The sequence below is a fragment of the Spermophilus citellus genome, assembly GCF_964194105.1.
Source record: "Spermophilus citellus genome assembly, chromosome: 17".
NCBI classification, from domain to species: domain Eukaryota; kingdom Metazoa; phylum Chordata; class Mammalia; order Rodentia; family Sciuridae; genus Spermophilus; species Spermophilus citellus.
Genome location: NC_138199.1, coordinates 53,059,119 through 53,085,837, shown reverse-complemented (window position 1 = coordinate 53,085,837; position 26,719 = coordinate 53,059,119). Strand labels below are relative to the sequence as shown.

The window sequence follows — 26,719 nt, the reverse complement described above, 5'->3', positions numbered from 1 at the left end:
AATATAAAAGTTCAACAAAAAGGAACAATGAAAATATAACTATACAATGGAGTACTAGTTAAGCTCTTAAAGATGTAGAACTATCTGTCTCAGCAGTAAACATTTTGACACAATCAATAAAAATATTACAAAACAATAGTGTTACTCCAGTTTTCTCTTCTATAAAACAGGAATAACAATAGAACCTGTCACACAGGTAGTTTTGGGAATTAAATGAGGTGCCACTTTTTTCTTTTCTTTTTTTCCTTGTGGTGCTAGAGATTGAACCCAAGGCCTCACACATCATTAGGCAAGTGCTCTCTACCTCTTAGCTACATTCCTAGTGAGATCAAACTTTTATTTATTACTTTTTGGGGGGATACTAGGGATTGAACCTATGCACACTTAACCAGTAAACCACATCCCCAGCCCTTTTTATTTTTATTTTTTGTTTTGAGAGAGTCTTGCTGAGGCTGGCTTTGAACTTGTGATTCTCCTGCCTCAGCCTCCTCAGCTATGAGGTCACACTTTTAAAAAGATTGTTAGTACAGTGCTTAGTGTATATAGTAAAAGCTCAATAAACAATATATACTTTAGGAGGAAAAAAGGTATACACAGAAAATTTCTGCAAGTACATACTGTACAATGATATACTACTGAAGATTAATATCATGTAATAATTCTTGGTTTTCTTGTATTTTCTAATTTTCCTTCAGTAAATATAAAACACAATGTTAACAAAAGTTAACGATAGTTTGGCATTTTTTACTTTTATTAGTATTTCCTAATTTTATACAAACTTTTTTTGGGGGGAGAGGTAATAGGAATTGAATCCAGGGACTCACTCATATACAGAATTCATTTCCAGGCCTTTTTATTTTGAGACAGAATCCTACTAAGATGCCCAGATTGGCCTTGAATTTGAATTTGCAATCCTTTCTCAAGACTCTAGAGTTGTTGGGATTACATGTTTGTGCCATTGTACCCAGCTCCACAATCACATTACAATAACAGTTTTGAAAATACTATTACTCAATACCCCCAAAAATGACACTACTAAACATTTAAGGACATGAGAAGCCATTCATACTATTCAAAATATAGTAATGAAAAAAAAAAAGCAGATTAGAAATCAGTATGTATAGTATGTACAGCCTCTTCTTTTTTTTTTTTAAGTAGAAGGGAAAGAAGGGGGAGATATACATAAAACCATTATGAAGACTGGATTATAAACTGGGTGAGTTGTGCACACCTGCAATCTCAGCAGCTCAGGAGGATGAAGCAGAAGGATTTCGAGTTCAAAGCCAGACTCAGCAATGGCAAGGTGTTAAACAACTCAGTGAGACCCTGTCTCTAAATAAAATACAAAATGTGGCTTAGTGGCTGAGTGCCAGAGTTCAATCCCTGATAAGGGGGAGATTGGATTATGAATGGCTATTCCTTTTTCCTTATCCACAGTTTCTAAATTTTTTAATATATCTCCCCCCCCCCCATTCCAGTTCTAGGGACTGAACTCAGGGGTGCTCTATCACTGAGCTGTGTCCCCAGCCCTTTTCATTTCTCATTTTTATTTATTTTTTGGGGGTCAGGGATTGAATTCCAAGGGACACAACCATTGAGCCACATTTCCAGCCCTATTTTGTATTTTATTTAGAGACAGGATCCCACTGAGTTGCTTAGCACCTTGCTTTTGGCTTAGGCTTTCTTTGAACTTGCAATCCTCCTGCCTCAGCCTTTTGAGCTGCTGGGAACAGGTGTGTGCTACCCACTGGCTTATTTTTTATTTTGAGGCTGGGTCTCTAAGTTGTTTAAGGCCTCTTTAAATTGCCCAGTCTGGGCTTAACTTGTGAATCTCTTGCCTCAACCTCTGAGACCCTGGGATTATAGGTATACATTACACCCAGCTGAACATATTACTTTTGTAAAGAAAACATTATTAAACTTGTCCAAAACTGAGCTCTTTCACAAACATAATTATTTTTTAAATAAAACCATCAATCTAGCTCCCAAATCTCTCAAATCTCCTTCCTCTTTCTGTCACCAAATTCTTTACGGATTTTACTCTCTGGGCTGGGGTTGTAGCATGGTGGTAGAATGCTTGCCTAGCTTGTGTGTGGCAATGGGTTCAATCCTCAACACCACATTAAAAAAATAAATTAAATAAAGGCATTGTGTCCATCTATAACTAAAAAGAAATATTTTTAAAAAACATTTTACTTTCTAGGACTGGGGTTGTGGCTCAGCAATGGAGGGCTCGCCTAGCATGTGCAGGGCCCTGGGGTTCGATCCTCAGCACCACATAAAAATAAAATTGGGGTGTTGTGTCCAACTACAATTAAATAAACAAAATTTTTAAAAAATTTACTTTCTAAATCATGTCCACTCTTCATCCTCACTGCTTTAGTCCAGACCCTCAGATTTTTTTTAGTTATAATTTTTTATTTTATTTTTTTAGTTATAGACACAATACCTCTATTTTATTTATTTTTATGTGGTGCTGAGGACCAAACCCGGGGCCTCACACATGCTAAGCAAGCACTCTACTACTAAGCTACAATTGGAGCCCCCAGAACCTCAATTTTTAATAACAATAGTCTTTTGTGGAATCCCAACCCCCAATCCACTTCCACACTGTAAGAGTGACCTTTCTAATACAAACTGAACAGGTTGCTCCAGTTGTTGAAATACTTTAACAACTCCCCATTATCACAAGAGAAAAATCCAAACCCTCAGCCTCTCTAGCTTCATCTCCTATCACATTATCTCAAGTAATAATCTAAACCTCCGTATGTTTTCTCACAAATCACCATCCTTTCACATTCTGCTTTGACTTTAAGTGACTTCTATTTTTAACTAAAATCTGCTCACTTCAGACTCAGTTCAAGCATCACCTCTTCTCAGGGCCTTTGTCTCCCCTTCCTCCTCCCACTATAGCCACAATAGCTCTTAATGGGCTTGCATACAAAATTTCACCTCAAAAGGAGTTCATATACATCCTAAGAAGATGTCTGAAAACCACAGGTTATAGGGAAAATAAGTACAAGTTGGCAGACCTACACTCTAGTCCTACTTCTGAGACCAATCTAATTAAACAAGTCACTTTCCCCTTCCCACTCCCTATTTTTCCTGAACTGTATCCCAGACTTTTTTTTTTTTGTGGTGCTGGGGATTGAACCCAGGGCCTTGTGCATGCGAGGCAAGCACTCTACCAACTGAGCTATATCCCCAGCCCCCCAGCCCTTTCTATTTTTTTTTTTTTTTAAAGAGAGAGTGAGAGAGGAGAGAGAGTGAGAGAGAGAGAATTTTTAATATTTATTTTTTAGTTCTCGGTGGACACAACATCTTTGTTGGTATGTGGTGCTGAGGATCGAACCCGGGCCGCACGCATGCCAGGCGAGCGCCACATCCCCAGCCCCAGCCCTTTCTATTTTGAGACAGAGTCTCATTAAGTTACCCAAGCTGGCCTCAAATTAAGCAAGTAACTTTTCCTCTTCAAGACACAATTTCTTACCTATTAAATACCTAATTATATAAATAATTATGTGCGCACACATATGCATATGTATATATATTATGTACACACACACCTATGGACCATTTTTGTCAGAAGTTACTTTTACTTGTAAATTTTACTAAAATGAGAAGGCACAGATTCCTTCCTCTTTTTTTTTTTTTTTTTTTTTTTGGTACCAGGGATTGAACTCAGGGGCACTCAACCACTGAGCCACATCCTCAGACCTATTTTTTGTATTTTTATTAGAGGCAGGGTCTCACTGAGTTAAGGGCCTTGCTGGCTTTGAACTCACGATCCTCCTATCTCAGCCTCCTAAACCACTGGGATTTAGGGGTATGCCACCGCAACTGGCCTCTTTCTTTTTCAGACTGAGCATCACTAAATTGCTCAGGATCTAAATTGCTAAGGTTGGCCTTGAACTTGTGATCCTCGTCTCAGTCTCCCAAGCCACTGAGATTATCCAGCTACAGATTCCTTCTTTATTATGTGACACCAGGAGGTTTCACAGCCCAGGTAAGGTTAGAGTGGCTGCCTCCCTGGTTTTTTTCCTCCCATTATTGAAACTTTGTATTCTTACCAATCTATTCCATAAGCTTCTTTCTTTTTTCCCATTACTAAGGACTAAACCCAGAGTAAGATGTTTAACCACTGAACTACATTCCCAGCCCTTTTTAATTTTTATTCTTTTTTTTTATTAACCTTAGCAAATATCAACATTTTATTTTCTATTAATTCTTATTTTATCATCAGGCATATAGAAAGTCTATTAAGAACTTTCTAAAAATACTCACTGAATTAATAACTTTCATTTTAACAGATATACCTATTGTGTTTCTTTTTATTTCATACATGACAAATAGTGGAATGCAATACATTCATAATTATCCATTCACAGCACAATTTTTCATAACTCTGTATATAAAGTATGCTCACAGCAAATTATGCCATTATACATGAGCTCTCTTATTGATTTTTTTTTGCATTACAATTTTTTTTTTTTAAAGACAGAGGGAGAGGGAGGGAGGGAGGGAGAGAGAGAGAGAGAGAATTTTTTTTTTTAATATTTATTTTTTAGTATTTGGCGGACACAACATCTTTGTTTGTATGTGGTGCTGAGGATCAAACCCGGGCTCGCACGCACGCCAGGCGAGCGCGCCACCGCTTGAGCCACATCCCCAGCCCTGCATTACAATTCTTAATACACCTTTATACCACAATTTATCATATCTCTGTTTGTATATAAGGTATGTTGACACCAAATTCACATTTTCATACATGTATTTTATATAATGATGACCATCCCCTTCCACCATCCTTGCTATTCTCCTTCTCCCTCCTTTTCCCTCCCACCCCTATTCCCTATCTAGAGGTAATCTTTAATTTCCATTCTGAGGCAGCAATCTCACTAAATTGTGGAGGCTAGGCTTGAACTTTCTTTCTTTCTTTCTTTTTTTTAAGAATTTTTAGGGGCTGGGGATGTGGCTCAAGCGGTAGCGCGCTTGCCTGGCATGCGTGCGGCCCGGGTTCGATCCTCAGCACCACATATCAACAAAGATGTTGTGTCCACCGAGAACTAAAAAATAAATATTAAAAAAATTCTCTCTCTCTCTCTCTCTCCCTCTCCCTCTCTCACTCTCTCTTTAAAAAAAAAAAAAAAAAGAATTTTTAGTGTAGGGTCTGGAGTCGTAGCTCAGCAGTACAGTGTTTGCCATGTATGTGTGAGGCACTGCGTTTGATTCCCAGCACCACATATAAATAAGCAAATAAAAAATAAGGGTTCGGGGCTGGGGATGTGGCTCAAGCGGTAGCGCGCTCGCCTGGCATGCGTGCGACCCGGGTTCGATTCTCAGCACCGCATACCAACAAAGATGTTGTGTCCGCCAAGAACTAAAAAATAAATATTAAAAATTCTCTCTCTCTCTCTCTCTCTCTCTCTCTCTCCTCTCTCACTCTCTCTTTAAAAAAAAAAAAATAAGGGTCCATCAAACAACTTAAAAAATATTTTTTTAAAATTTTAGCGTAGATGGACACAATTTATTTTATTTCTTTATTTATTTTTATGTGGTGCTGAGGATCAAACCTAGTGCCTCACATGTGCTAGGCAAGCGCTCTATCGCTGAGCCACAATCCCAGTCCTGAGCTTGAACTTTCAATCTTCCTTCCTCAACCTCCTGAGTATCTGGGATTATAGGCCTGAGCCACCATTCCCAGCTTCCTTCCTTTCTTTTTTTAGAAAATTTTATTTATTTAATTTTATTGATTAATTGATAGGCACTTGGAATTGAACCCAGGCCAGGGGTGCTTTATCAGTGAGCCACATTCCCAGCCCTTCTTTTTTTTTTGGTACTGGGGATTTAACTCAGGAGCATTCAACCACTGAGCCACATCCCCAGCCCTATTTTGTATTTTATTTAGAGACAAGGTCTCACTGAGTTGCTTAGCACCTCTCTTTTGCTGAGGCTGGCTTTGAACACGCAATCCTCCTGCCTCAGCCTCTTAAACCACTGGGATTACAGGCGTGTGCCACCAAGGCCGGCTCCTTCCTTTCTTAATAGGGTGTAAGACATGATATGTTTGACTTTAAAATGAACTGTCTCAGGGCAGAAAAGGAAAAAATGAACTTGTAGCAAGAAACAACCACCAAGAATCCCTGTCTCTTTTCTCAGGGATACCAAAGAAATGACACAATCTCCTTTGAAAAGCAAATAGTTCAGGAAGAAACACAAGTTCCTAATCCAATACAACCAGTTCAAATTTCTATTTAGAATGAACCAGGACAAGGAAATAAAACATGCCATTACGGTAATAAATGGACCTCTTCAGAAGTCATGAGACTAAATGATGAGGACAGACAATATTGGTTCTCCATTTTCCCATACCAAATGTCATGAGTATACTATGTCTATACAAGGAATTCCTAAGTATCTATGAATACTAGGACCAAAAATCTGGGATGTTAAAAACAGAATTAAAGGGCAGGCTCAAAATAACATTGGTATGGGCAGGAAAATCGAATTTTTAACCAATTTTTAACCAAGGCCATCAATCTGTTTACTTAAACGTTTGGAGATAGACTAGTAGAAGACTACCTACCTGATTAAAAGTGGGAGGGGGAGGAGGGCCAGGAGGGGGAGGAGGAGGAGGAGGAATTGGCATCCTTGCCCTGCTCCCTGTTGGCACTGCTCTCTCTCCGTGTTTACTTGCAGCTTTAGGTCACTCATATACCTGTAAATGAAATAAATAATCATAAGAATTACTTTACCATTAAAGACACTGAGGAGTCTCGCACACTTTAAGAGGACTAGAGGACTAGGCATGGCACTAGAGAGACTAAGCACCTCATATTCTAGATGTGATGTAATATAGTCCAGAGCTTGGTAAACATTCTTGATAAAAGGCCAGATAATAAACATTTTAGGCAACAGTCTCTGTTGCATATTATTTTTCCTTTGTTTTGTTAACCTTTCTTTCTGGTTTTTTTTTTTTTTTTTTTTTGAGGTGCTGGGGACTGAACCCAGAGCCTTGTGCATGCTGAGGAAGAACTCTCTCTACCTCTGAGGCACAACGAAGCCCATTCCCTTCTTTTTTTAAATAAATAAGTATTTATTTATTTATTACCAGGGATTGAACCTAGGGGAGCTTAATCACTGAGCTCTTTTGAGACAGGGTCTCACTAAGTTACTTAGGGCCTCACTAAGTTGCTGAGACTGGCTTTGAACATGAGATCCTCCTGCCTCAGCCTCCCAAGTTGCTGGGATTACAGGTATGCACTGCTGTGCCAGGTTAAACTTTATTTTTAAAGCAGTTTTAGATTCAGCAGCAAAATGAGCAAAAACTACATAAAATTATCATATACCTCTGTCTCCACACATGAATACCCTCCCATACTACAGGTACATTTGTTACAAATGATAACTCTATAGTGACACATCATTAACATCCAAAGTCCATAATTTACATAGGGTTCACTCTTGGTATGGTACATTCAGTGGGTTTTGACTAATGTACAATGAGTTATATCTACCATCTTATAGTATTATATAGAAGTTTTATGGCCTTATAAATCCTATATTCTATTAATCTTATTTTCCTCCCAATTCTTTCTTTTTTATATATAAACTTTTTAGTTGTAGACAGGCATAATACCTTTATTTATTTTTATGTGGTGCTGAGGATCGAACCCAGTGCCTCACATGTGCCAGACAAGCACTCTGCCACTGAGCCATAACCCCAGCCAATCCCTCCAATTCTTAAGCAACCACTGATCTTTTTACTATCTTCATAGTTTTTCTGATTCTAGAATGTCATATAGTTGAAATCATATACCATAGAGCATCTTCAGATTGTCTTTTCATTTGGTAATAGGCATTTAAGAGTCCTTAATGTCTTGACATCTTTTTTAGCTTCTTTTGAGATGAGGTCTCATTATATTGCCCAGGCTGATCTCTAATTCCTGTGCTCAAGTGATTGTCCTGCCTCAGCTTCAGAGTTGCTGGGACAATAGTCACATGATACTACATCCATTTTTTAGCTCTTTTTTCTTTTTTAGTGTTGACTAATATTCCATTGTTTAGATATACTACAGTCTGCTCATCCATTCCTACTGAATGACATCTTGGTTGCTTCTACGTTTTGTCAATTCTGAAGAAAGGTGCTATAAACATCCATGTGAAGGGTTTTTCAACTCCTTTGGGTAAATACTAAGCAGTGTGACTGTTGGATCACATGATAAAAGTATGTTGTGTTCTGTAAGAAACTGCCAGACTTCTTCCAAAGTGGCTGTACCATTTTGCTTCACATCTTTGCATCATGGGTGGTTTTGGATTTTGGCTATTCTTTTTTTTCTTTGTTTGCTGGTCTGCAGTACTGGAGTTTGAACCCAAAGGCACTCAACCACTGAGCTACATATCCAACCCTTTTTATTTTTTAGACAAAGTCTCGCTAAGTTGCCCAAGCTGGCCTCAAACTTGCGATCCTCCTGCCTCAGCCCAAGTTACTGGAAATACAGGCAAGCACTACTGCAACCACATAAAAAAAGGATTTGTTTGTTTTTTGCCAGCACTGGGGATGGAACCCAGGTCCTTGCACATACTCAGCATGTGCTCTACCACTAAGATGTATGAATTTTGGCAGTTGTATAAGGTGTGTGGTGGTATCTTGTTTTAACGTGCAATTCCTTAATGACATGATGTTAAACATATTTTCATATGCTTACTTGCCATCTGTATATCATCTCTGGTGAGGCTGTCTGTTTAGGTCTTTTGACTTTTTGTATGTGTGTGCTGGGGACTAAACCTAGGGCTCTACCATGATAAACCCATGCTCTACCACTGAGCTACACCCAATCCCTATTTATCATTTTTTTTCTATTTATCATTTTTAAAAACTGAGTTGTTTGGTTTTCTTATTGTTCAGTTTCAAGAGCTCTTTGTATGTTTTAGATAACAGTCCTTTATCAGATATGTCTTCTGCAAATATTTTCTCCCAGTCTGTGGCCTGTCTTTTCCTTCTCTTGATTTTCATAATCTTTTAAAAATAAAAACCAGTCTTAGTTTGAGGGCCAAATAAAAATAGGCTATGGGGGCTGGGATGTGGCTCAAGCGGTAGCGCGCTCGCCTGGCATGCGTGCGACCCGGGTTCGATCCTCAGCACCACATACCAACAAAGATGTTGTGTCTGCCGAGAACTGAAAAATAAATATTAAAACTTCTCTCTCTCTCTCTCTCTCTCTCTCTCTCTCTCTCTCTCTCTCCCCTTTCTCACTCTCTCTCTAAAAAAAAAAAAATAGGCTATGGATCGGATATGACTCATAGGCCATAGTTTACTGACACCTGGTATAAGCACATTCACAGAATCTGATAAAAGCATAACTTACCACCTGAGAAGGTAGCCACTTATCAAGTCGTAGAACAGCACTCAAAAACTACAATAGCTGTCCCCCATAGTCACACTCATGGAAGCTGATCAGAGCATAACTACCACATGAAAAGTTATCTATCAAGTAACAAAACAGCACTATTATAGTTTTTTTTTTTTTTTTTTTTTTTGTGGTACTAGGGATTGAACTCCTGGGCACGCCACCACTAAATTACACCCCAGCTGCTGCTGCTATTGTTCTTTTTCTTCTTTTTTTTTTTTGGAGTCAGGGTCTAAGTTGCCAAGGCTGGCCTCAAACTTGCAATCCTCCTGCTTCAGCTTCCTAAATTGCTGAGATTATAAGCACTTACTATCAGGCCAGCCCTCTAATATAGTTTGTAACTAATCTGCATTTCACAAATGAGGCTAAAACCAGGAAAGTAATTTACCCGAAGACATTAAAATAGGGGCCAAAGATACAACAATAGTTACTTCTAAAATGGTTGGTCTCAAGGAAATCCCATTTCTTCCTTTCTTTCTTTCTGTCTCAGTATGTTGTCCAGACTGGTCTCAAAACTGCTGGTCTGCAGCAATCCTCCTGCCTCAGCTCCCACAAGCAGTTGGGACTATAGGTGTGCATCACTGTATCCAGCTAGGAAATTGCATTTCTTGATCCCCAAAACTGAAATATAAAAAGGGCTGGGGATGTGGCTCAGTGCTGCTCATCTTAGAATGCATATCAGCTCTATGCCAAAGCCACCATGGCTTCCTCAGGCTAAATTTTAGCTAATAACAACCACAAGATTTCTAAGATTGAAGATAAGAGTACTACAGTTGTCCTCTGTCCCGTTACCAAACCAAGTACCATTTAGCCCCTGATCACCAAGCAATTCACTGTAACCAAGCAGAAGCTACAAACACATTTCCAGACATTTTATAAACAGGCAGTAAAAGATACTATCCATTTTTCCTTTCCAGTCCTAGAATCTACAATACAAAAGGAAAAGAAAATGTGCCTCTTTGTATTGTCAAAGCTAAAAAACAACTTGAAATCACAGTGCTATAACATCTTCAAAAAAGATGTTGCATAAATCCAAGGCAGATGATTATTACATCTATTTTCAAAGCCTGTGTCAATTTTCCATTTTTCCAAAAGCATTAATAGATTCCTGGATTTAGGCAGCAAAATATAGAGTAGTTAAATACTCATAATTAATATTTCCTCCCCACCCACATATCCTAAGAACCAGGGGACTTAGGGATTTAGCAGAAAAATGGAGTCACACAAGGCCAAAGTTATTGTCATCAGTCAATATTTAATACTAGGGAAGAGAGAGGAGTTAATCAGATGAAAGACACATCCTAATTTAGAAATGCAGACCAAAGCTAGACAGACTAAAACAGAGTCTGAATACAAAAGCAATGCTAGGTGATAGCTAAGGAGTTTGTCATGGAAGCATGAGATGTCACTAAAAGTTGAGAAAGAACTCTTTTAAATCAGGGTTTTCAAATATGCCTTAAGATACATTTAGAGGATCTGTTTAAAACACAAACACAAAAATTTCTGTGGGGGCTGGGGTTATGGCTCAGTGGTGGAGTGCTTGCCTAGCACATGTAAGGCCCTTGGTCTGATCCTTAGCACCACATAAAAATAAATGAACAAGGGTATTGTATCCAACCACAACTAACTAACTAACTAACTAACTAAATAAATAAATAAATAAATCTGTGGGCCCTAAATCCACACCCACTAAAATCAGAAAATTTCCAGAAGACCTGATATTTTATATATTAAAGAAGCACCTTAAGTGATACTTGGGGTTAGGGAAATCTGGAAAACACTTGTATCAAAGGAGTATTACTAATCACAGACACAGTATTACACTGCACAGATACTATGGTGTTTTAATGGACATCTGCAAGAAAAAGCTGATGAATGTGTAGGTTAAACATGATAGCCTAAATGCATTTATCAATGTTCCCTCATAAAAACACCATTAAAATGACAGCAAAGATGGGCTGGGGGGGGCTGGGGATGTGGCTCAAGCGGTAGTGAGCTCGCCTGGCATGCGTGCGACCCGGGTTCGATCCTCAGCACCACATACCAACAAAGATGTTGTGTCCGCCGAGAACTAAAAAATAAATACTAAAAATTCTCTCTCTCCTCTCTCACTCTCTCTTAAAAAAAAAAAAAAGATGGGCTGGGGTTGAGGCTCAGTGGTAGAGTACTTGCCTAGCATGTGTGAGTTATTTTATTATAAATAAAATAAAGTTATAAAAAAGTGTTGGAGATAACTATTAGAATCTATCTAGGGCTGGGGATGTGGCTCAACTGGTAGCGCGCTCGCCTGGAGTGCGTGCGACCCGGGTTCGATCCTCAGCACCACATACCAACAAAGATGTTGTGTCCGCCGAGAACTAAAAAATAAATATTAAAAATAAAATTCTCTTCTCTCTCTTTCTCTCTCTCTCTCTTAAAAAAAATAAATAAATAAAATAACCCTAAAGCAACATTAAAAAAAAAAAGAATCTATCTAATTGTACAATTAAAAAAAATAAGGGCTGGGGTTGTGGCTCAGTGATAGAGTACTCACCTAGTGTGTGAGAGGCCCTAGGTTCGATTCTCAGCACCACATATAAATAAATAAATAAAAAGAAAGGTATTGTGCCCAACTACCAAAAAAAAAAAAAAAAGCCAGCAAAAAGCCAGGCCTGGTTGTGCACACCTGGAATCAAAGCAATTTGGGAGGCTAAGGCAGGAGTATCACAAATTCAAGAACAGTCCCAGCAATTCAGCAAGGCCTTAAGCAACTTAGCAAGACCCTTTCACAAAAAAAGAAAATTAAAAAAGGGCTGGGGAGGGGCTAGGGCTGTAGCTCAGTGGCAGAGCCCTTGCCCTGCATGTGTGAGGCACTGGGTTCGATCCTTACACCATATAATAAAATAAACAATAAAAAAAGGCATGTTGTCCATCTACAACAACAACAACAACAACAAAAGAGGGTCGGGGGCTGGGGATGTAGCTTAGTGGTAAAGTGCCCCTGGGTTCAATCCCCAATAAAAAAATGAAATAAAAAAAGAAAAGAAAAGCCAGCAACACGGGTTGGGGATGTGGCTCAAGCGGTAGCGTGCTCACCTGGCAAGCGTGCGGCCTGGGTTCGATCCTCAGCACCACATACAAATAAAGATGTTGTGTCCGCCGAAAACTAAAAAATAAATATTAAAATTCTCTCTCTCTCAAAAAAAAAAAAAAAAAAGCCAGCAACAGAACAGAGATTTCTTTTTCTTTTCTTTTCTTTTTTTTAAGATACAACCCTAAAAAAAAAAAAAAGAAAAGAAAAGAAAAAAACAATAAGTTAGAGCTATAGCACAGTGGTAGAATGTGTAGTACTTAGCATGTACCATGAGGCTTTGGGTTCAATCCCAAAACTAAAAAAATTTAAAAAAAAACAAGAACAAAGAAAATGAAAAAAAAAAAAAAGAAGAAGAAGAAGAAGAAGAAAGATGTCAACAACGTTTTGAAAGCAGGAATGCAGATATACTAGGAATAAATAACTTCACAGAAGCCAGGCATGGAATCCAAGAGACTCAGAGGCTGAGGCAGGAAGGTCACAAGTGCAAAACCAGCCTTAGCCAATGTAGCAAGACCCTATTTCAAAACAAAAAAATTAAAATGACTGGGGATGTAGCTCAGTAGCAGAATGTTCCAAAAGGAAGAAGAAAAAACATTTAGAAAAGGCTCAGAAATTAGAGGTGCCTGATACTTCTGGAAAAGAAGATGTAGGAGGGTATAATACAGGACTGGGGTTTTGGCTCAGTGGTAGACTAGAAGTCTACTTAAAAACAACAACAACAACAACAACATATTCCTCTATCTTCTTCCATGCTACCACTTAGAAGATTGAGAAAACCGAACAAGAGGGCCTCTGAACCAAGGGACCAGTCACAGATAAGACAGGAATGCCACAATGAAAACAGGGAGATCAAGTAAAATATCTAACTACTCAAATAGCAAGTCCTCTTCTCCCTCCCCAACTCTCTTCTCCTATGTGGCTCCAGAATCAGCAGTTGTCAGACACACTCAAACATGTGCCACGGGCCTATACTCTATAGGCAAGAATATTCTGACCAGCCTGCCAGTTTACCCTATGGAAGTGATGAGCCCAGGGCCACCTAGTTTGAGCTTTTTAGTGTCTCATTCTTAAAAATAAACAGAGGGGGCTGGAGATGTGGCACCACATACCAACAAAGATGTTGTGTCCGCCGAGAACTAAAAAATAAATATTAAAAAAATTCTCTCTCTCTCTCTCTCTCTCTCTCTCTCCCCTCTCTCACTCTCTCTTTAAAAAAAAGTAAATAAATAAATAAATAAATAAAATAAAATAAAAATAAACAGAGAAGGGCGGGAGTTGTGGCTCAGAGGGGAGCACTCGCCTAGCATGAGTGAGGCACTGGGTTTGATCCTCAGCACCACATAAATGTAAAATATATTGTGTGGGCTGGGGCTGTAGCTGAGTAGCAGAGCACTTGCCTAGCATTCATGAGGCACTGGGTTCAATCCTCAGCACCACATACAAATAAATAAAGTAAAGGTATTCTGTTATCTACAACTACAAAAAAAATTAAATAAAGAAAATATATTGTGTCCACCTATAACTAAAACATAAATATTTTGAAAAAATAAACAGAGAGCCAAAATTATCAGATATTTGAAGAAAATCTCTGATAGGAAGGACAGAATCAAAGTAAACAAACAACTTATGATGACATGCAAAAATACTGATACATAAAATTCAGAGAATAAGCCCAGTGTAGTGGCGCACACCTGTAATCCCAGCAACACAAGAGGTTGAGAAAGGAGGAAGGAAAGTTCAAGACCAGCCTTAGCAACTCAGGTGAGTTTTGAGATCCTATCTCAAAAAATAACTGTTGCTCAGTGGCACAGTGTTTGCCACTCAGTGGCAGAGGCTTGGGTTCGATCCTCAGCACCACATAAATAACTAAACAAAGTTATTATGTCCAATCTACAACTAAAAAAAATTTTTTTTTTAAAAAGCCACCCTACAAAGCTGGGCACGGTGGCACATACCGCTAATCCCAGCAACTTGGAAGATTGAAGCAGGAAGATCACAAATGCAAGGCTAGCCTCAACAACTTAGTGATGCCCTAAGCAACTTAGAGAGACAGTGTCTCAGAATAAAAAATAAAAAAGGGTTAGGGCTATAGCTTAGTGGTAGAGCACCCCTGGGTTCGATCCCAGTACCAAAAAAAAAAAAAAAAGGAAAGAAAGGAAGGAAGGAAGGAAGGAAGCAAGCAAGCAAGAAAGAGAAAAAGAAAAGAAAGGAAATAGAGGGCTGGGGATGTGGCTCAAGCGGTAGCGCACTCACCTGGCATGTGCAGGACACTGGGTTGATCCTCAGCACCACATACAAATAAAATAAAGATGTTGTGTCCACCAAAAACTAAAATATAATTTTTTTTTAAAATTCTCTCTCTCTCTTAAAAAAAAAAATCCTGGGGCTGGGGATGTGGCTCAAGCGGTAGCGCGCTCAACTGGCATGCGTGCAGCCCGGGTTCGATCCTCAGCACCACATACCAAAGATGTTGTGTCCGCCAAGAACTAAAAAATAAATATTAAAAATTCTCATTCTCTCTCTCTCTCTCTCTCTCTCCCCTCTCTCACTCTCTCTTTTAAAAAAAAAAAAAATCCAGGGCTGGGGTTGTGGCTCAGTGTAGAACGCCTAGCACACGTGAGGTACTGGCTTCGATCCTTAGCACCATGTAAAAATAAATAAATAAGATAAAGTTATTGTGTCTACCTACAACTAAATAAAAACAAAAAAAAATCCAGAATTAGAATAGCATCAAATTTCATACTACCACAAAGCAAGGGCTTATAATTTTTGAAGAACTATAACATCCAAAATAAAATTTTATATTTGCCTAGCGTGCGTGCGGCCCGGGTTCGATCCTCAGCACCACATACAAACAAAGATATTGTGTCCGCTGAAAACTAAAAAATAAATATCAAAAAATTCTCTCTTAAAAAAAAAAAAAAAAAAGAGACTTAGGGCTGAGGTTGTGGCTCAGTGGTAGAGCACTTGCCTAGCATGTGGGAGGCACTGGGTTAGATCCTCAGCACCACATAAAAATAAATAATTTTTTTTTTTAAAGAAGAGATTTATACTTTTGTCAGATTTAGGGATAGGGGCTGGGGTTGTGGCTCAGCAGTAGAGCAGCTTGTCTAGCACGTGGCAAGGCGCTGGGTTTGATCCTCAGCACCACATAAAAATAAATAAATAAAATGAAGGTATTGTGTTCAACTACAACTAAAAAAATTATTTAAAAAAAAAAGAATTTAGGGATGAGTCAGTGTTTGATATTCAGTAAATCAAGCAAAAAAAGAAAAGAAAGGAAGGAATGACTAATGTTACATCTAGGGGAAAACCGTGCAAGAAATTAAATGTAATCTTGGTACACATCATCATTAGGTTGACTGTAAATTTTCTTTGTTTTTTATCCCCCCCTTCTTTTGATAATATTTTCCTCTACTTCCTTCTAGATTCACCTGGAGATAAGAGGCTAGAGACCTAGAAACTACATTTCCCAGAGTTCTGTCAGTGGGCTGTGGTTTAAGATCTGAATGCCATTATTACCCTCCAATAGCAATGAATGGCCCCAGAGAGAACTCAGACTTGTGGTCTGCCTTGTTTCCAATGTTCTACAAACTGCCTGCTTTGGTGCTTAAGGTAGCTAAGATTATTAATGGTGGCCTGGGGTTGTGGCTCAGCAGTAGAGGGCTCACCTAGCATGTGTGAGACACAGGGTTTGATTCTCAGCAGTGCATATAAATAAATATTGACAACTAAAAAATACTGAAGAAAAAAAAAAGGACTGAAATAAAATATAAGCAGATGCTTCATAAAATATTGATCCAGACTTCACACGGAGAAGTGTCATGCCTCATTTCAAAGATAATATATTAAAAGTCCCAACGCCCCACAGATAATCTAATAACAAAGCTATGACTTACACTATTGAAGAGTCTCTTCTCTATCATCCTGAAAAACTAGAAACATGCACATTTTCATTCCTTGATCACCAGTGACAGACTACTAAATCAAGAGTCTACTCTTAAGTTATGAAAACAGGACAAGCTAATCCAGTTACATAAGAAAGGTACTAAATCAAACAGGACCATCTGGGCTTTGAATGCTGTGATTTCCAAACAAAAGTCAATATACTTGCAGATAAAAATGCTTTCCTATATCCAGAGTTATAATGGTCCCAGACTTAAAAAGCTTTCATATATTCAGAGTTATAATAGATGCTGGACGTATGCATCATATTAAAACATGGCCTAGACGACAGGTATAAAAGAATTCTATATTCACCAGTTCATAATAAGAACAACTGTGCTCTTTTCCTAGTCCCATGAGGATTGTAAACAGGTCAATATTCCCTAGAAATAAATAAATTTTCTGTTTCCTAAAAATAGCATAATCTAACAAACTGGCAATCCAATCATGCCCCATAATCTAAGAACTGTTACCCAATAATTGTATCTCCAAACCAGTTTCTAAGATCCTAAAGTTGTAAGACCCAATCCAGACAACTAAGTTGAATTTGCAGGACCTGAGAGAAATCAAGATTAAAAGAATAGGCTTTATCCTGGAAAGTTCTCATACAAAGCATGCTCTACTGCAGAAGCATCAGATTTTAATTTCTTTATTATACTAATGGTTTCACTATTAACACTAAAAAAGAATTAATAAAGAATTCTTTTGTAGAAAGAATCAACAGAAAAAAAATCTCTAGAGATTGTGCTCAAAATTCACTATACTATTTACCCTTTTTTGTTTTTGTTTTTTTTTAGGAGAGCCCACATTTCCTAACCTTGTCTCCTCTCTGCTTCTCATTCCTTAATCACTAGCCATGCTCAAACTTCTTTCAATTTCTCAAAATATCCACATTCCTTCCCCGCTCAGGACCTTCACATAAACCATTCCCTCCACCTAGAATTGTCTTTTGTCCTACACTTATCCTTCGGTTTCAGCTCAAAAATCAATTGCTGGGCTGAGGTTGTAGCTCAATGGGAGAGCGCTTATTTAGCATGTGTGAGGCATTGAGTTAGATTCTCAGCACCACATATAAATAAGTAAATAAATAGATGTACACTGACAACTAAAAAATATTTTAAAAACAAACAAAAAACAGTCAATTGCTCAAAGATCTTCCCTGATAGCCCTTCTACCTAGTCAACCTGGGCTGGGATTCCTGTTAACTATCCGCACAGTTTGCTCCCTGCTATATCTTCAGCACCTAGCACAGTCCTTGGCACACAGGAGCTCAACAATTCCTGTTAAATAAATGAATAAGGGCTGGGGATGTGGCTCAAGCGGTAGCGCGCTCGACTGGCATGCGTGCGGCCCGGGTTCGATCCTCAGCACCATATACCAACAAAGATGTTGTGTCCGCCGAGAACTAAAAAATAAATATTAAAAATTCTCTCTCTCTCTCTCCCCTCTCTCACTCTCTTTAAAAAAAAAATAAATAAATAAAATAAATGAATAAGAAATATCAAAAAAAGAAAAAAAGGGTAAATGCCTATAATCCCAGTTACTCAGGAGGCTGATGCAAGAAGACAGCAAGTTTGAGGTCAGCCTCAGTAACTCAGCTAAACTCTATCCCAAATTTTTTTAAAAAATTAAAAAATTAAAAGGCTGGGAAGGGGCTGGGATTGTGGCTCAGTGGTAGAGTGCTTGCCTAGCATGTATGAGGCACTGGGTTTGATTCTCAGCACTGCATATAAATAAATAAAGGTCCACTGACAACTAAAAGAAAAAAAATTATCTTTAAAAAAAATAAAGATTTAAAAAAAAAAAGGGCTGGATGCTCAGCAGTAGAGCATCCCTGAGTTCAATCCCTAGTTCCAAAACAGGAAGAAAGAAACATTAAAAAAAAAAGGGGGGCTGGGGATGTGGCTCAAGTGGTAGCGCGCTTGCCTGGCATGCGTGCGGCCCGGGCTTGATCCTCAGCACCACATACAAACAGGGATGTTGTGTCCGCCAAAAACTAAAAAATAAATATTAAAACTCTCTCTCTCTCTCTCTCTTTCTCTTAAAAAAAAAAAAAATCAGCTTGAACAATTCTATTCCTCCACCACTCCCATACTAAGAATTGAAACCAGGGTGCTTTATCACTGAGTTACATCTCCAGCCCTTTTTATTTATTTTGAGACAGGTCCACACTAAGTTGCTGAGGCTGGCCTCAAATTTTTTATCTTCCTGCCTCGGTCTCTCAAGTCACTGGGATTACATGCATGAGCCACCACATCTGACTGAGAAATTCTACTTCTAAGACTTTACCCTTACAGATATACTCACATACACAAAGGTTATTCACTGGAGCATAGTTTATAATAGCAAAAGACTGGAAACAATTAGATCTATCAGTTCAGGGAAGGTATCAAACTCATTATTATTGATTAGGATAATGGCCAAAGTAAATTCAAAAACAAAAGAGCCTGGCATGGTGGTTTATGAGGATAATCCCAGTAACTCAGGAGTCTGAGAGTAGGAGGACTGCAAGTTTGAGGCCAGTCTCAGCAACTTAATGAGGCCCTAAGCAACTAACAATACTCTATCTCAAAATAAATAAAAGAAGTAAGGGATGTAGCTCAGTGTTTAAGCGCTCCTGGGTTCTCTGGTACCAGAACAACAACAAAAAAGATGCAGATAGTATCAACAGTGTGCTACGCTTGGTCTTTTTTTTTTTTTTTTCAAACAAGTAATATATACATTTACTTTATACATGGATGGTATCTCTAGAAAGGATTTTAAGAACATAGTATCAGTTGCACCCAGGACAATGAATTGGACTGATAAGAAGGGTAGAATGTATATCTGAAGGTATATCTTTTACCTTTTGAATTCTATGCTATTTGAAAAATAAAATTTGAGCTGCAGTTGTAGCTCAGCACGTGTAAGGCACTGGGTTCAATCCTCAGCACCACCGAAATAAGTAAATAAATAAAGCTTTTTTTTAAAAAAAGGGCTGGGCACGGTGGCACATGCCTGTAATCCCAGCAACTCGGGAGGCTGAGACAGGAGGATCCCAAGTTCAAAGCCAGCCTCAGCAACAGCAAGGTGCTTAACAACTCATATGGGTCAGGTTGAGTCCCCCAAGTTCAATCCCCAGTACCCCCCCCCAAAAAAAAAAAAAAGGGCTGGGAATGTGGTTCAGTGATAAAGCACCCCTGGGTTCCATTCCAAGTACCCATCAATTAATCAATCAATAAAATTAAATAAATAATTTCTAAAAATAGTCACGTCCTTATTTCTGAGAGACAGAAACAGTTTAAATATCCCATACCTGAATCTTAGATGACAAAACACCTTACCTGCCTGATCAGCACTGGGAGGGCAGAAATGGAAACAGAAAAAACTCACTTATCCACAAATCTCAGACATACTACCTCATACTAGATTATACCACTTTAAATTCCATTTTTCAACAACCAAGTGTCCCAATTCTGAATACATATGGGGAATGTTTTCACAGTCAGAAGAGATTATTAGCAGGGTTGTTTTTTTTTTTAAAGAGAGAGTGAGAGGGGCTGGGGATGTGGCTCAAGCGGTAGTGCGCTCGCTTGGCATGCATGCGGCCCGGGTTCGATCCTCAGCACCACATACCAACAAAGATGTTGTGTCTGCCAAAAAAACAAACAAAAAATAAATAAATATTTTAAAAAAAGAGAGAGAGTGAGAGAGAGGGGGACAGAGAGAGAGAGAGAGAATTTTAATATTTATTTATTTTTTCTTAGTTCTCGGCGGACACAACATCTTTGTTGGTATGTGGTGCTGAGGATCGAACCCTGGCCGCCGCACGCATGCCAGGCGAGCGCGCTACCGCTTGAGCCACATCCCCAGCCCCAGCAGGGTTTTTTTTTTTTTTTTTTAAAAAAAAGGAAGGTTGGGGTTATGGCTGAGCAGTAGAGCGCTCGCCTAGCATGTGTGAGGCCCTAGGTTCAATCCTCAGCACCACATAAAAAATAACTAAGTAGGGCTGGAGTTGTGGCTCGGTAGTAGAGCACTTGCCTAGTATGTGTGAGGCCATGGGTTTGATTCTCAGCACCACAAATAAATAAATGAATAAAATAAAGGTCCATCAACATCTAAAAAAATTTTTTTTAAAAAGAGTATTTTAATAAATAAGTAAATAAATAAATAAGTAGCTGGAGTTGTGGCTCAGTGGTAGAACACTTGCTTAGCATGTATGTGAGACACTGGGTTTGATTCTCAGCACTGCATTTAAATAAATGAATAAAATAAAAGTCTGTCAACATCTTAATAAATAAATAAATAAATAAATAAAGGTATTGTGTCCAACTACGACTAAAAAATAAATATTTTTTTAAAACAAAAGATTATTGGATTCAGTGTTTTCATAAGCATAGAAAGTAGGTCAGTGAATTAATACTGAAGAAATATAAATACTGACTAAAAACAAATTATTTGCACTGAGAGACTTCAAAATCCAAATGAAGTTTATTTGAATCCACCAAGTTTAAGAAACTAAAATAGTTCTAAAACTTAATTATAAGAATTTGTACATGTAAGTATACTATATTACTTACATATACAGATCTACCAAACTTTAAGAGACTTTTCAGGAAAGAAAGATTTGAAACATTAAACATTAACTCCAATATTTGCTACCACAAGCAAAGCCCTGAACCATATCAAAATCTTTGAATTTGAACCTGCATATTAGAAACAGAATACTATGGACTAATGATGGCAGGAAAAAACTGATTCCAAAGTTAATAAGAAGATTCATTTGGGGGTTATCTGCAACATAGGGCCACTCATACATTACAAGAAAAGATCTTCAAAGTCTATCCAAACCAGGCATGGTGGTGCACGCCTGTAATCCCAGCCGCTTTGAAGGCTGAGGCAAGAGAATTGTGAGTTCAAAGCCAGCTTCAGCAATGGCAAGACATTAAGCAACTCAGTGAGACCCTATCTCTAAATAAAATACAAAACAGGTCTAGGGATGTAGCTCAGTGGTCAAGTGCCTGAGTTCAATCCCCAGTACCAAAAAAAAAAAAAATCTATCCCAAGATTTAGCAGAAACAAGGTAGTCTTCAGCTAATTATTCCCTCCCTAAAAAACAAAAAGGTATTTACAAAGTAGAGACAGTCATTCTAAATTATATTAACTGTGGGAGCCAATTCCTGGTTCTTCCATTTGATAACTTATATGCCTCCATGGATTCTTTCTGTATTCTAAGTCAAAAATCTTAAGAGGTTTAAAAGTGACACAGAATCTACCACAGTTTTTTCTCTATTAACATCATAATGTTATGTTTAGCATTTTCCCCCTCCCTTCTTTCTTTGCCATACTGGGGTTCATACTCAGGGCCTTTTACATGCTAGGAAAGCACTCTATCACTGAGTTACATCCCCAGCCCTTTTTATTTTAAGACAGGATCTTACTAAATTGCCCAGGCTGGCCTCAAACTTGCAATCCTCCTGCCTCAGCCTCCAGATTAGCTGGAATTTCAGGCATGCACTACCATGCCCAGCAATTTAATATACCTTCTTAAATTATATAAAGAAAGGCTCATTGGTGGCTGGAGTTGTAGCTCAATGGTAGAGCACTTGCCTCACAGTCACTCTTGGGTTCATTCCTCAGAACTGCAAAAAAAAAAAAAAAAAAAGAAAGAAAGAAATGTTCATAAGCTTAGCTTATAAGGTTCCTTTGGCTCAAAGGCTTGGGATTTGGGGCAGAGATTGGAAATACTACCTTTCTTCCTCAGTGCCCTAGACTTGCAAAGCTAGGCAAAGGCAATGATTCTGCATTTAATCACTAGATGAATAAGAACCAGATTTGATGGGCTGGGGATGTGGCTCAAGTGGTAGCGCGCTCCCCTGGCATGCGTGCGGCCCGGGTTCGATCCTCAGCACCACATACCAACAAGGATGTTGTGTCCGCCGAGAACTAAAAAGTAAATATTAAAAAAAATTCTCTCTCTCTCACTCTCTCTCCTCTCTCACTCTCTCTTTAAAAAAAAAAAAAAGAACCAGATTTGAATTTAGAAAAAAAATAACTAAATGATTGCAAGAACATTCAGTAAAGACTGCTGCCTCTCTTTCCTTGCAGAACAGCTCTCAGGATCTGCCAATGAACCTCATTTTGACATGGAAAGCCCCATCCACTCTAATCCAGGCTCAAGAGACAGTCAATCAACCGAAACTCTGCCAACTTCTGCTTGGGAGCTGTGTGAAGAACAGTAGCAACAAGAGCCTACTTTGAGAAGGAGATCAACAATCACATTCAAGAAGAAAAGAAGTTATTTGGCAAAGGGATGCATGTTGCCAAAATGTTAATCACAGCTTCAAAGTCCTGGTTTGTGTATCTGCAACTATTCTTTGCTTTGACAGAGTCCATTCTCTGGTGCAGGAAACCCAACTCAGCTTCTGTCACCCTCCCCATTTGAAACAGTCAAGAATCTTTTCAATTTGGTGATATCAACTGTGACACAGACAAGATATCCACCAGAAACTAAAAAGGAGGGGGGAGGGTAATGTGAAATCTGCCATTTTCCACTTAGTAATAGCTTAAGCAGAGCAACAGGAAAATGTAGAACAGGAAAAATTGAAAAACATTATATTAAGGAAGCAAGCTATACCAAAAGCCTCCCCAGGAGCTCTGAGCCTCTATAAGTTATCTCAGAAACCTCTTAAAAATTAACCAAGGGGGGGGAGGGGCTGGGGTTGTGGCTCAGCGGTAGAGCGATGGCCTGGCAAGTGCGAGGCCCTGGATTCAGTCCTCAGCACCACATATAAATAAATAAGTAAAAAGAAAGGTATTGTGTCCAACTACAACTAAAAAATAAATATTAAAGAGGAAAAAAAAATGAACCAAGAGGGCTAGAGTTATGGCTCAGTGGTAGAGTGCTTGCCTAGCATGTGTAAGGCACCACATAAAAATAAATAAATAAAATAAAGGTATTGCATCCACCTACAACCAAAAACTATTAAAAAAAAAAAAAAAAAAAAAAAGAACCAAGATAGCCAGGCATGGTGGCTAACACCTGTAATCCCAGCAGCTCAGGAGGCTAAGGCAGGAGGATCATGAGTACAAAGCCAGCCTCAGCAAGACTTTTTAGCGAGGCACTAAGCAACTCAGTGAGATCCTGTCTGTAAATAAAATACAAAATAGGATTGGGGGGCGCGCTGGGATTATAGTTCAGCAGTAGAGTGTTTGCCTCGCACATGTGAGGCACTGAATTCGAATCTCAGCACCACATAAAAATAAATAAAGATACTGTGTCCATCTTGTAAAAAATCTTTTTTTTTAAAAAAGATAGATAGAGAGAGAGAGAGAGAGAGAGAGAGAATTTTTTAATATTTATTTATTTTTTTTTAGTTTTTGGCGGACACAACATCTTTGTTTGTATGTGGTGCTGAGGATAGAACCCGGGCCGCACGCATGCCAGGCGCGCTACTGCTTGAGCCACATCCCCAGCCCTGTAAAAAATCTTAAAAAAAAAAAAAAAGGGCAGGGGATGTGGCTCAGAGGTACAGTGCCCTTGGGTTTAATCTCCAGTACCAAAACAACAACAACAAATGAACCAAGATGCAGCACATACCTTAATCCCAGCAACTCCAGAAGCTGAGGCAGGAAGTTCAAGGCCTCAGCAACTTAGTGAGGTCCTGTCTCAAAATAAAAACAAAAAGGGCTGGGTATGCAGCTTGGTGGTAGAGTGTCCCTGGGCTCAATCCCCAGTACTGCAAAAAAAAAAAAAAAACTTGAAGGGCTCAGAGGCAGCACACTTGTCTAGTATGCAGGACACTGGGTTCAGTCCCCAGGATCGTTAAAAAAAAAAAAAATCACACTGTAGGTTGAAAAATCTGAATATTACACAGGTTTTTACCCCCATTATAAGTACATATATACCACAGCCTGCAGCTCTTCCTGGAGTGGGTGTGAAGGCTATGGTTTACTCAAACAGCCTGAACCAACAGCCTGTTGAATTTCAGAACTACTTCAGCAGTAGGAAAATAGAACCAAGTGCACCAGAGCCAACCAGAAAGCAGAAGAAATCAAGAAAAACATTCTATAATTTTCTCTTCAACATAAGACTCCTCTCTTCCCTTCTTGAAAGCCATCAGTAAAACCTGAAAACCCCAGTGTTCTCAATATCTTCCAGTCTCCCCTGAATTTCACCTTTGTGCTGACATCACATAGCTAATCAGTACTAACTAGGGTAAACACCATTCTGATACTAAGTGGGAGATAGAATTAAAAACTGCCCTCTCTTTAGCAAATCCACCTCGAACCTCAGAAATGCCAAGACTTTCAGGAATACTTCTAGATTAAATAAGTTTACCTATGTGCAAAGTGTAGAGAGAATCACCCTACAGAAGTTAAAAAGCCAGGTGCGGTGGTGCATGCCTACAATCCCAGCGACTCAGGAGGATTGCAAGTTCAAAGCCAGCCTGAGGTGCTAAGCAACTCAGTGAAACCCTGTCTCTAAATAAAATACAAAATAGGCCTGGGAATGTGGCTCAGTGGTTGAGTGCCTCTGAGTTCAACCTCCAGTACCCCCCCCCCAAAAAAAAAGTTGAAACAGGATTTTGAAGAATTAACAATGAAGCAGGAATATAGTTCAGTGGTAGAGTGGTCTAGTTGGAAAGAGGCCCTGGGTTCAATACCTACCACTACAAAAAAAAAAAAAAAATTAGCAAAAACAAACAAACAAAAAAAAACAGTAAAGCAGCTAAAACTGTCCACAGCACACTCATCCCTACCAACTGACAACAAGGCCATAGATAGTGACTGGATTAAAGATAAGGCTCAATTGTCCAAAATATTATTTTTCAGGGAATTCTCAAAGAGCTCATGGAGGGTCTGAGGTTGTGGCTCAGTGGCAGAGCGCTTGACACGTGTGAGGCACTGGGTTCGATCCTCAGCACCACATAAAATAAATAAATAAACGTATTATGTTCATCTACTACTAAAAAAATTAAAGAAAAAAAGAGCTCATGGAAAAACCCAGTTTCTGTCAAGAATAAAATACTACATTCTCCTAGTCTCCATCAACTGACCTCATTCATTCCCAACTCTAATTTCCTTATCTTCATTTTGATGGTAACCAATAAAATGTAACACAATAGTAAGAAATTTTCAACTATATAAAAGTTTCACACTGGGGCTGCGGTTGTGGCACAGCATTTGCCTAGCATGTGTGAAGCCCTGGGTTCAATCCTCAGCGCCACATAAAAACAAATAAATAAAAAGAAAGGTATTATGTCTATCTACAACTAAAAAACATACATATATTTAAATTTTTTAAAAGAATAGTTAAAAGCTAGATGCAGCAGTGCACACCTGTAATCCTAGCAACACAGGAGGCTGAGGCAGGAGAATGGCAAGTACAAGGCCAGCCTGGGCATATTAGCAAAACTCTGTCTCAAAATAAAAAATAAAAATAAAAAGGGCTGAGGGCTGGGACTATAGCTCAGTGGCAGAGCACTTGCCTAGCATCTGTGAGGCACTGGGTTCAATCCTCAGCACCACATAAAAAAAAACAAATAAAGGTATTCCATCCATCTACAAGGACAAAAAAAAAAAAAATTTTTTTTAAATAAATAAATAAAAAGGGCTGAGATGTAGCTCACTAGTAGGGTACTCCTGGGTTCAAATCTCCAGTACAGGGCTGGGGTTGTGGCCCAGTGGTACAGCGCTCACCTAGCATGTGCAAGGCCCTGGGTTCGATCCTCAGCACCACATAAAACAAATAAGTAAATAAATAAATAATCAAGGTATTGCATCCAACTACGACTAAAAAAATATTTAAAAAAAAATCTCCAGTACTATGCACACAAAAGGACTGGGGATGTAGCTCATCTTATACACCCAAGGCCCTGAAATCAATCCCCACTACTACTGGGGGGGAGAATATAATTTAAAAACTAAACATGCATCAAATCTAAACCAACTCTTTCCTGGCAATACACACACACAAACACACAGAAACACACATATTTACACACAGATATACATTTTATATAATAATGTGTATATATATATATATATATATATATATATATATATATATATGTGTGTGTGTGTGTGTGCATATATATATACATTATTATACACACACAAGACCAAGAGGAAGAGACTGAGAAAAATGTCTTTCAAATAGCAATATCTCAATCTTGTTTCCAGAGCACTTGTTTGCAACCACTTCAACATCTCACTTGTTTAACACAGTCTTTTAGAGAACAGGATGAGGATTTTAATTCCTGATAAAGAATGAGAGAAGATTTCATAAATGGTTTCTAACTGGCCTTGA

At 38.6% G+C, this 26,719-nt stretch overlaps 1 protein-coding gene across 5 annotated transcripts in view; it reads right to left on the bottom strand.

The window, feature by feature from the left end:
* WIPF2 (WAS/WASL interacting protein family member 2) overlaps positions 1-26,719 on the bottom strand; it is a 48,263-nt gene that overhangs the window by 20,210 nt on the left and 1,334 nt on the right. For 2 of the 5 annotated variants that reach the window (XM_081270482.1, XM_081270486.1), the window contains exon 2: positions 6,587-6,718. In XM_081270482.1, coding sequence (XP_081126608.1) covers positions 6,587-6,649 — 63 coding nt within the window. In that variant the 5' untranslated portion in view covers positions 6,650-6,718. Of the gene's footprint in view, positions 1-6,586; positions 6,719-9,841; positions 10,032-12,485; positions 12,665-26,719 lie in introns of all 5 variants that reach the window. The other 3 variants (XM_081270484.1, XM_081270485.1, XM_081270483.1) reach the window with 3 other exon arrangements.